The following is a 12041-nucleotide window of genomic DNA, read 5'->3' as shown; positions in this document are numbered from 1 at the left end:
TGTCATTTTATCTTATAGCATCAGTCTCTCAAAAATCAACAGCTGAAAACCTGTTCAATGTTATGTTCTTGGTTCTCATCATTCATCGGGTCTGAACTTGCACTAGTCATTATCCTCCTTTGTTTTATTCCATTTTAGCCTCCTTTGTCTTTAGACTAATATCCATACCACTGCTAAGTTTTCATGTTTTCAAATAATATTTTTGTTAGTGTGTGTGTGTGTGTGTGTGTGTGTGTGTGTGTGTGTGTGTGTGTGTGTGTGTGTGTGTGTGTTGAAATGTGAACAATAGTTAAATACAGTTATTTCAAGGGCACTATGTTCAGTCTTTTGTCACATCACAATGTGCAAGGGAAGGACCTTTTTGGCAATTTGAATGCAACTATCTAAATGGATTAAATGGTTCAAGCTACTTAACAATTACACTCACTTCAGAAACAAAGGGAAGGCAGGAAATGCTGGTAATAAAATATAGAGTACAATAAATTACTTACCATGTGAAATTTTACCATTGATTTCAGAAGAGGATCCCACCATTTGAGTTCAAATATGCCATATTCAAGGCAGAGATCAGCAACCAGAGTGAGGCCTAGTGATTTTTCAGAACACATTCTCCAGACACGGCTTACAAGATCAATCTTGTTGCATGTCTCGAAGCTGTACAGAGAATACCTCATTCCAAGTACTTCTAATTTACTCACATACGTCAGATTCTTTGTCAATGACCTGTCATAAAACAAAAATTCTCACTAAATGGGTTAAGTGTGTGAGAGAGACATGGCAATATTTATTACAATTAAAAAAAAAAAATAAAAAAATAAAAAAAAGAGGTACTTGGAATAATCTTGACGTCTGTACATATTAAATGATGTACTCCAGTATGATACCCACATCTACATCTACTCTAGAAACTGCTGTGAGGTGCATGGCAGAGGATATGTCCCACTGTACCGGTTATTGGCGTTTCTTCCTGTTCACATATGGAGCATGGAAAGAAGGACTGCTCGAATGCCTCTGTGCGTGCAGTAATTATTCTAATCTTATACTCACGATCCCTATGTGAGCAATACATATGGATTGTCGTATATTCCTAAGAGTGATCATTTAAGGCCAATTCTTGGAACTTGGTTAACCCTTTCGTAGGCACAGGTTTTGCAGCAACTCAGTGAAGGTTGTTTTTCTGCTATCCTATTAGAATTGTGATCAATTTAGGACCGAAGCAATGGTGGTTCGTATATCATCAGGACACCACAGAGATATTAAAACTATGGTGGTACATCGATTTCCCATTTCCCTATCACAAAAAGTGTTTTCTGTTTTTATTTTATGTTTTCTTCTACTTTCTTTAAAAAATATTTGTTACTGTTATTGAAATTTACTTACCACAATGTGAAAACAATCCCAGACTATCACACAATAAAGGCATGAGCTGATACAGTTCACAATAATATATATTGTAGAAGCGAAACAATGTGTTCTGAGAACAGCTAATCCCATGACAAATAAAAACTGATTGTTGTAACAGCTTTCATACACCTGGTGCAGTGTACTACCACAAGATGACATCACAGACAGAGATGGTAAGACGTATTCCCAAAAGTTTTGGGACATCCCAAGCTGGTTGTAAGTATGCTTCCCAAGGACCACAATAGACAGATTAATTTTGCGGTATGTATACTTCTCAAGCTCTTCCCAGAAACTACTTTGGTGGTAACCGTACTTCCCAATAACCATTAAAACACCATTGTTTGGTGGGATATATACTTTCCACAGTTCTGAAGGATGTATTTCCCAACAAACAGAAACTAAGCTGGTGCAGCTGACAGCCACTAGATGCCAGGAGTACACAGAAGTGGTAACACATCTTCCCTTAAACACTGTAAGGAAATACATTTTGTGGGAAGTATATCCCCCATGGCCTGTGAAATGGTTAACCAATTTTTCTTGGGATAGTTTACATGTATCTTCAAGAGTTTTCCAGTTCAGTCTCTTCAGTATATCTGTGACACTCTCCCATGGATCAAACAAACCTGTGACCATTCGTGCTGCCCTTCTCTGTATATGTTCAGTACCACCTGTTAGTCCTATTTGGTACAGGTCCTGCACACTTGATCAATATTCTAGAACCAGTTGCACGAGTGATTTGGAAGCAATCTCATTTGTACACTGATTGCATGTCCCCAGTATTCGGCTAATAAACCAATGTCTACCACATGCTTTACCCATGACTGAGCCTATGTGATCATTCCATTTCATACCCCTACAAAGTGTTAACACTCACATATTTGTATGAGCTGGCAATTCCAACAGCGACTCATTGATATTATAATCATAGAATACTAATCAAGATCTGACTGAATATTTATGCAGCTTCTTCCAGATAGTACTTCATTATAGACAACTGCATCATCTGCAAAAAGTCTTAATATTGCCTACAAGGTCATTTAGGATACAGTGTGAACAGCAAGGTCCCAACACACTTAACTAGGGTACACTTTAAGTTATTTCTGCATCTGATGACTCTCCAACCAAGATAACATACTGGGTCCTCCCTACCAAAACGACCTCAATCCAGTCACAAATTTCACTTGATACCCAATATGATCTTACTTTTGACAATAAATGTAGTTGTGGTACTGAATGAAATGCTTACTGCAGCTATCTGACTGCCTTGATCCAAAGCTTTTAGTATGTCATGTGAGGAAAGTGCGAGTTGGTTTCACATGATTGATATTTTAGGAATTCACAATGGTTGGCAATGACAAGGTCATTTTATTCATGGTACCTCATTATGTTTGAGCTCAGAATGTGTTCTTTGATTCTACAATGAATTGATGCCAAGGATATTGGCCGGTAGTTTTGTAGATAACTTTTTTATTTTTTATTTACTTATTTATTTTTGATTTTTTTTTACACGTCAAGTTCTGTAGGACCAAACTGAGGAGCAAATCTCCAAAGTCATGGAATGTGTCAGTACACGAAATTACACTGTAAAAGTAATAACAGATAAAAATAAAATCTTTATGAAGCCGAAAAAAGGCAATCCATAAGTTTAAGTAAACGCAATCAACAATATAAGAATCAGCTTAACTTGTTCAAGGAACTCCTTGACAGGATAGAAGGAGTGACCCACGAGGAAATTCTTCAGTTTTGATTTGAAAGTGCATGGATTACTGCCAAGATTTTTTAATTTGAGTGGTAGCTTATTGAAAATGGATGCAGCAGTATACTGCACACCTTCCTGCACAAGAGTTAAGGAAGTCTGATCCAAATACAGATTGGATTTCTGCTGGGTATTAAATGAGTGAAAGCTGCTAATTCTTGGGAATAAGCTAATATTGTTAACAAGAAATGACAGTAAGGGGTGTGTGTGTGTGTGTGTGTGTGTGTGTGTGTGTGTGTGTGTGTGTGTGTGTGTGTGTGTCTATATATATATATATATATATATATATATATATATATATATAGTTATAATAGAGGGAAACATTCCACGTAGGAAAAATATATCTAAAAACAAAGATAGTGTGACTTACCAAATGAAAGTGCTGGCAGGTCGACAGACACACAAACAAACACAAACATACACACAAAATTCAAGCTATCGCAACAAACTGTTGCCTCATCAGGAAAGAGGGAGGAGAGGGATGGATATGATATGTGTGTGTGTGTGTGTGTGTGTGTGTGTGTGTGTGTGTGTGTGTGTGTGCGCGCGCGGAGAGTGTATACCCGTCCTTTTTTCCCCCTAAGGTAAGTCTTTCCGCTCCCGGGATTGGAATGACTCCTTACCCTCTCCCTTACAACCCACATCTTTTCGTCTTTCCCTCTCCTTCCCTCTTTCCTGATGAGGCAACAGTTTGTTGCGAAAGCTTGAATTTTGTGTGTATGTATGTGTTTCTATCGACCTGCCAGCGCTTTCGTATGGTAAGTCACATCATCTTTGTGTGTGTGTATATATATATATATATATATAATGGAAGGAAACATTCCACGTGGGAAAAATTATATATAAAAACAAAGATGAGGTGACTTACCGAACAAAAGTGCTGGCAGGTCGATAGACACACAAACAAACACAAACATACACACAAAATTCAAGCTTTCGCAACAAACTGTTGCCTCATCAGGAAAGAGGGAAGGAGAGGGGAAGACGAAAGGAAGTGGGTTTTAAGGGAGAGGGTAAGGAGTCATTCCAATCCCGGGAGCCTAAAGACTTACCTTAGGGGGAAAAAAGGACAGGTATACACTCGCACACACGCACATATGGATGGATATGTGCGTGTGTGCGAGTGTATACCTGTCCTTTTTTCCCCCTAAGGTAAGTCTTTCCGCTCCCGGGATTGGAATGACTCCTTACCCTCTCCCTTAAAACCCACTTCCTTTCGTCTTCCCCTCTCCTTCCCTCTTTCCTGATGAGGCAACAGTTTGTTGCGAAAGCTTGAATTTTGTGTGTATGTTTGTGTTTGTTTGTGTGTCTATCGACCTGCCAGCGCTTTTGTTCGGTAAGTCACCTCATCTTTGTTTATATATATATATATATATATATATATATATATGGTCTTTAAATATGTCTGCTTGTGTCTGTATGTGTGGATGGATATGTGCGTGTGTGCGAGTGTATACCTGTCCTTTTTTCCCCCTAAGGTAAGTCTTTCCGCTCCCGGGATTGGAATGACTCCTTACCCTCTCCTTTAAAACCCACTTCCTTTCGTCTTCCCCTCTCCTTCCCTCTTTCCTGATGAGGCAACAATTTGTTGCGAAAGCTTGAATTTTGTGTGTATGTTTGTGTTTGTTTGTGTGTCTATCGACCTGCCAGCGTTTTTGTTCGGTAAGTCACCTCATCTTTGTATTTATATATAATTTTTCCCACGTGGAATGTTTCCTTCCATTATATTGATATATATATATATATATATATATATATATATATATATATATATATATATATATATATATATATAGAGAGAGAGAGAGAGAGAGAGAGAGAGAGAGACCAATGTCAAAATATCCAGACTTGTGAACAGGTGTCAAAGAGAGGTTTGTGAACTTACACCACCTATTGCCCGAACTGCACGTTTCTGAGCCAAAAATATCCTTTTAGAATGGGAAGAGTTACCCGAAAATATAATACCATACAACATAAGCAAACAAAAATAAGCAAAGTAGACTAGTTTTCGTGTCTAACTATCACTCCCTTCAGATACTGTTTGAATAGTAAAATTGGCAGCATTAAGTCTTTCAACAAAATTTTGAACGTGGACTTACACGACAGTTTACTATGTATCTGAACACCTAGAAATTTGAATTATTCAGTTTCACTAATCATATGCTCATTCTGTGAAAAAAAAGGTCAAGTTTTGTTGAATTGTGTGTTAGAAACTGTAAAAACTGAGTCTTAATAGAGAGCATATCACTTATATAAATAAAGAACAGGAGTGGCCCCAAAACTGATCCCTGGGGCACCCCACACTTGACCGTACCCCACTCAGACTCCACATCACAGCTGTTCTCAACATTGTTAATAATGACATTTTGCTGTCTGTTGTGAAAGTAAGAGGTGAACTAATTGTGAGTTACTTCCGATATTCTGTAATGGTCCAACTTCTGGAGAAATATTTTTTGATCAACACAAACACCTTAGTTAAATCAAAAAATACGTCTAGCCTTTGAAACCTTTTGTTTAACCCATCCAGTACCTCACAGAGAAAAGCGAATGTAGCATTTTCAGTTGTTAAGTGACTTCTAAAGCCGAACTGTACATTTGATAGCAAATTATCTGATACAAAATGATCAATTATCCTTACATACACAGCCTTTTCAATAACTTTTGCAGACACTGATGGCATAGAAATAGGTCTAAAATTATCTACATTATCCCTTTCTCCCTTTTTATAAAATGGTTTCATTACTGTGTACTTTAATCACTCAGGAAACTAAACATTCCTAAAGGAAAAATTACAAATATGGCTAAATACAGGGCTATCATGTGCAGCACAGTACTTCAATATTCTGCTAGACACTCCATCATAACGATGAGAGTCCTTAGTCTTCAGTGATTTAATTATTGACTCAATCTCCCTCTTGTCTGTATCACAGGGGAGTATTTCAGAAATCAATCTCGGAAAGGCATTTGCCAAGAAAGTTATATGATTCCCTGTAGGAACTAAATTCTTATTTAATTCACCAGCAATGCTCAGAAAATGATTGTTAAATACTGTACATATATCTGATTTATCAGTAACATAAATAATTTTATTGCGAACTGACTTTATAATGTCGACCTCGAGCTGCTGACCAAACACTTTCTTCACAACTGACCATATGGTTTTAATTTTATCCTGTGATTTAGCTATTCTATTTGCATACCATATGCTCATTACCTTCCTAATAACATTTTAAGCATCTTACAATACTGTTTGTAATGGGCTACTGCAGATTGATTGTGACTACTTCTAACACTTTTATAAATTCCCACTTTGTTCTACACGAGATCCTTATCCCACTAGTCAGCCACCCAAGCTGCCTATTACAGCTAGTACCCCATTTAGAACATTCTAATGAAAAGCAACTCCCAAAAAGCGTAAGAAATGTGTCAAGGAAAGCATTATATTTATCATCTATACTATTGGCACTATAAACAAACTGCCACTCTTATTCCTTGACAAGGTTTAAAAAACTCTCTATTGCTTTTGGATTTACTGCCCTACATAGTTTGTAATTACACGTGACACTTGTTTGAGTACACAAGCCTTTTAGTGTTAACATTTGTGCACCATGGTCTGAAAGGCCATTCATGCTTTTACTATCAGAATGCCCATCTAGTAATGAAGAATGAATAAAAATATCGTCTATGGCTGTGCTACTGTTCCCCTGCACCCTAGTTGGAAAAAACACTGTCTGTATCCGATCGTATGAGTTTAGGTGATTTACCAACATATACAAAATTTATAATAATTCCAATCCCAAAGAAAGCAGGTGTTGATAGATGTGAAAAATTATCGAACTATCAGTTTAATAAGTCACAGCTGCAAAATACTAACGCGAATTATTTACGGGCGAATGGAAAAACTGGTAGAAGCCGACCTCGGCGAAGATCAGTTTGGATTCTGCAAAAATATGGGAACACGTGAGGCAATACTGACCCTACGACTTATCTTAGAAAATAGGTTAAGGAAAGGCAAACCTACATTTCTAGCATTTGTAGACTTAGAGAAAGCTTTTGACAATGTTGACTGGAATACTCTCTTTCAAATTCTAAAGGGGGCAGGGGTAAAATACAGGGAGCGAGAGGCTATTTACAATTTGTACAGAAACCAGACGGCAGTTATAAGAATCGAGAGGCATGAAAGGGAAGCAGCGGTTGGGAAGGGAGTGAGACAGGGTTGTAGCCTCTCCCCGATGTTATTCAATCTGTATATTGAGCAAGCAGTGAAGGAAACAAAAGAAAAATTCGGAGTAGGTATTAAAATCCATGGAGAAGAAATAAAAACGTTGAGGTTCGCCGATGACATTGTAATTCTGTCAGAGACAGCAAAGGACTTGGAAGAGCAGTTGAACGGAATGGACAGTGTCTTGAAAGGAGGATATAAGATGAACATCAACAAAAGCAAAACGAGGATAATGGAATGTAGTCGAATTAAGTCGGGTGATTCTGAGGGAATTAGATTAGGAAATGAGACACTTAAAGAAGTAAAGGAGTTTTGCTATTTGGGGAGCAAAATAACTGATGATGGTCAAAGTAGAGAGGATATGAAATGTAGACTGGCAATGGGAAGGAAAGCGTTTCTGAAGAAAAGAAATTTGTTAACATCGAGTACAGATTTAAGTGTTAGGAAGTCGTTTCTGAAAGTATTTGTATGGAGTGTAGCCATGTATGGAAGTGAAATGCGGACGTTAAATAGTTTAGACAAGAAGAGAATAGAAGCTTTCGAAATGTGGTGCTACAGAAGAATTCTGAAGATTAGATGAGTAGATCACATAACTAATGAGGAGGTATTGAATAGAATTGGGGAGAAGAGGAGTTTGTGGCACAACTTGACAAGAAGAAGGGACCCGTTGGTAGGACATGTTCTGAGGCATCAAGGGATCACAAATTTAGCATTGGAGGGCAGTGTGGAGGGTAAATATCGTAGAGGGAGACCAAGAGATGAATACACTAAGCAGATTCAGAAGGATGTAGGTTGCAGTAAGTACTGGGAGATGAAGAAGCTTGCACAGGATACAGTAGCATGGAGAGCTGCATCAAACCAGTCTCAGGACTGAAGACAACAACAACAACAACATATTGAAGTCACCACATATAACTAATTTCTGGTACTTCCTACAAAGTGAATCAAGAGCCATCTCTAGTTTGAGCAGAAATGCTCAGAAGTCAGAGTTAGGGGACCTATAAACAACAGCAATTGAAGTTTAGTTCAGTAAATTCAACTGCCCCTGCACAACATTCAAATATCCGTTCAGTGCAGTGCCGTTATAGATCTATGGACTCGAACGGAATACTGTTTTTTACGTACACAGCCACTCCCCCACCCCACAAGGAACACCTTGGAAAACAGTCAGCTAATGAATTGTCAAATTATTTAAGTGGTGCTCCGACATACCAATAATTTCAGAGTCAACATTTGTAAGCAATTCACTAACTTTATCTCTAATACCCCTTATATTTTGATGAAATATGCTAATTCCTTTTCTACTTGGAAACATGACATCATCTGAAGGTGAGCCCTTAGTTAGAGGGACTTCCTTTAAGCAGGTATTCAATCTAAATAAAGGTGCACATCTAACACTAACTACTACAGGAATTTTTCCATGAGTGATCCCACCACCACCCACTACACTGTCACCTATAAACTTTTTCCAGCCTCCCATTCCCGTACCTATTGATGTGCAGGCCATGCCTAGTGAAACCTGATATGTTGATAGACCCAACTGGCACCACTGAAATGTGACCCATGCCCTCTGCCATCAGCACCCTATCCAGACCCATGTTAACACGCCTTACAGCCACATCAAAACCAGGCCGATCATGATGCTGAAACAGTTGCATGAAATGCACATTAGTGCCACCAGTTTGAGTAGCTATCTTTACCAGGTCACCACCTACATCATATTCCCTGTCCCTATCGAGATTGTTCCCTGCTCCGCCCACTATCACTACCTGATCCTCCTTTGTAGAATTCCTACATAGCTCCCCTATGCTGTCAGCCACCTGAGCCAATACCGCACTAGGCTTCACAAAGCTGGTGACCTGGTACTCACTCCCCAACACTTCCTATAACTGCTGGCCCACACCTCCACCGTACAGACTACCTAGCAGCAGAACCTCCTCCTTTCTGTTTGACTTTGCAACTAACCTAATTTAATTGGGTACAGTATAATATTCCTGAGAAGTCATAGCTTCGTTACCTTCTCAATAAGGAGTTCATTTACAGACAAAGTCATATCACCCGGTCTTACCCCATTAGTGGGATAAGAGTGAGTATACAAACCAACTTTATGGAAATACAGAAAAACAAGATATTCTGTGAAAAAACAGAAGAAATGTTTATTGAAGTACAATTTAATCAACAATAATATTCACAGAATTGACATGTAAATCATCTGCTCCAAACTGACACGATCGCAGTGTAGACACATTTACTGCTGAAACATGAGCGGTTTCAACAGTCTTATTATACTGCCATTATCTGATCTAAGGGGAAAACAATCAGGGGGGAGGGGGGGACTGCAGCTCATATGACGGATATATAAAATATACAATATTCCACATATCTTCTGGAACTTGCTATAAAATTGCCAAGTTACATTTTATGAAGTCAAAGTATAATAGACACACCCAAGTATACATACCTTGATCAAAATGCAGTCAACAAAATACACACAGTTGGTAAAATGTACACAAATGATGAAAAGCACACAGTTTAAATCCTTGTATCATCCCTGAAAGTTGGTGGCAAACATGGCTGTTCCATACCTGCTGCACAGCACTACATTGCCAGTGGAGTGTTAACATAAAGGCGGCAGACCAGCTAGAAAGTTAATCTAACTTGCAGCTGGATGGCATTTGTAGTACAAGTTAAATGATCAGATACGGTGGTTGCAAGCAATGAATAGTGGTACACCAGTAAGAAAGCTGTATTTTTCAATGTGTCCGATATAACAATTAGGAATGCCACCTGGCCATACATATATATTTCACAGCAGCAGCGAAAAATATAGAATGCCCTCATTTTATTCACTGGTAGTCTTTAGTTCACTAAAATTAGCTATTTAGTGCCAGAAAATGGACAAACAGTATTATGACGAATGAGAGAATGTAGCACAGGCTTGTACAGGTCTGTCTTACTAAACAGCCATTCACCAAGTCCAGTGAAATATGTGTATGTTACAAAAGAATCTTAAATAAAATGTCCTCCAATCTACAGTTTCACATATGCCTGGTTCCTTAGAAAGCTAAAGAAAACAAATGTTGTGTCACTTTCCAATTATTGCCAATCTTTATTGCACTACATGCACTCCTTATTGTAAAAACTAGGATACAAATCAATATAAACGATAGTGTTTATACTAAACTAGGCGGCCTAACTGCTGAGGTCTGTTGCATGTTCCCTACATCTACAGCTGCAAGAGGCTCCTATCCACTCAACTCAGACAGTTGGTCAAATCTATTGCATATGCGCAAAGTATAACTGTCTGAATACCTCCTCCTCCTCCTCCTCCTCCTCCTCCTCCTCCTCCTAGCTGCCTTCTTGCCAACTGCCACTTCCCACTCCCCACCAAACCTCACCCTCCTAAACCTATCTAGTTCCTCCTTTGCATGTTGTAACTGCACTTCTACTACTGTTCTTGTAGGCAGGTGTGACCTGTGCTTTTTTCAAGAACTGGGAAAGGTTTTCTGTTCGAGAGATCTACGATAGACTACAGTCAGAAGAGTGGCTAACTCAGCCACAAATTCAGCACAGAATTTGACAGGATTACCATCGGGCCCTGAATCTGTGTTCACATTTAACAATTTCAGCTGTTTCTCAACACCACTGACACTAATATTCATTTCATTCATCTTTTCAGTGGTACAAGGAGTAAACTGCAACAATTCTCCTGGGTTTTCTTTTGTAACGGAACAGTTGAAAACAGAGTCCAGCAGTTCAACTTTTTCTTTGCCACCCTTAATTTCAGTTCCATTCTCAATCATTAGGAACTGAGCACTAACTTTGGTGCCACTAACAGCCTTTACGTACAACCAAAATATCTTTGTTTTGTGAAATATGATTTGACAATATTCTGTTACAGCAGTCATCGAATGCATCACACACTGCTCTCCTGATAGCTAAACGTGTTTCATTCCGTCTCTCTCTATCTATAGTTTATTGTACTGGTTGTTACCTATCTCGTTTCTTAGATAACTGAAAAATTGGGGAATGTTACGCAGTATATTGTGGTAGGACTACACTCTCACCACGTGATTTTGAATGAGAATGATACGAGTAGTTCCAGCACAATTTCAGCAAGACTTATTTATTAGTAGCTGCTGAAAGATTACACACTGCAGATCTCGTTTGTCTAGGGGTTCTCGAAGTTTTGTCGGCAAAATTAATCATTCCAACAAGCATGGCCTGGGTTTTCTTCTTGTTTGAAATAAATACTACTGGATCTGAAATATTTTCAGCTAAAAATTATATTTATTCATACTTTTTGTTTAGTAACTACACCATTTTCACTATGAACATTGATAGTCTAAATGCATCATTGATTATACTGCACTGGTCACGTAAACACATCCATCTCCCTCCAATACCGACAAAGAAGTGGCAGGCAAGCCAACATGTGCCCGGAAGTTGCAGACATTCCTGCATTCTAGATTCTTTGGTCTACTGACCTTAATAAACTCTAAAGATACATATAAATAAATACATATATATATACAGCATTTAACATCCCAAACGAATCCATTATTTATCATAAAAGAAAATATTCATAATTAAATAAATTAAACTCATTGTCTGGCAACATAATGAAACTACCTTAACTCTTTACTGTGGGCATCGTAC

The 12041-nt window shown here is 38.3% G+C and overlaps 1 protein-coding gene across 1 annotated transcript in view; it reads right to left on the bottom strand.

The window, feature by feature from the left end:
- The window catches only part of LOC124776022, a 290423-nt gene that overhangs the window by 15253 nt on the left and 263129 nt on the right, over positions 1 to 12041 (bottom strand). Inside the window, exon 24 of the mRNA XM_047250863.1 lies at positions 492 to 723. Within this exon, the coding sequence (XP_047106819.1) occupies positions 492 to 723 (232 nt within the window). The remainder of the gene's footprint in view (positions 1 to 491; positions 724 to 12041) is intronic.

The sequence above is a fragment of the Schistocerca piceifrons genome, chromosome 2 (assembly GCF_021461385.2).
Source record: "Schistocerca piceifrons isolate TAMUIC-IGC-003096 chromosome 2, iqSchPice1.1, whole genome shotgun sequence".
Lineage (NCBI taxonomy): Eukaryota > Metazoa > Arthropoda > Insecta > Orthoptera > Acrididae > Schistocerca > Schistocerca piceifrons.
The sequence above is the reverse complement of the archived record's forward strand: the minus strand, read 5'-3'. Positions and strand labels throughout refer to the sequence as shown.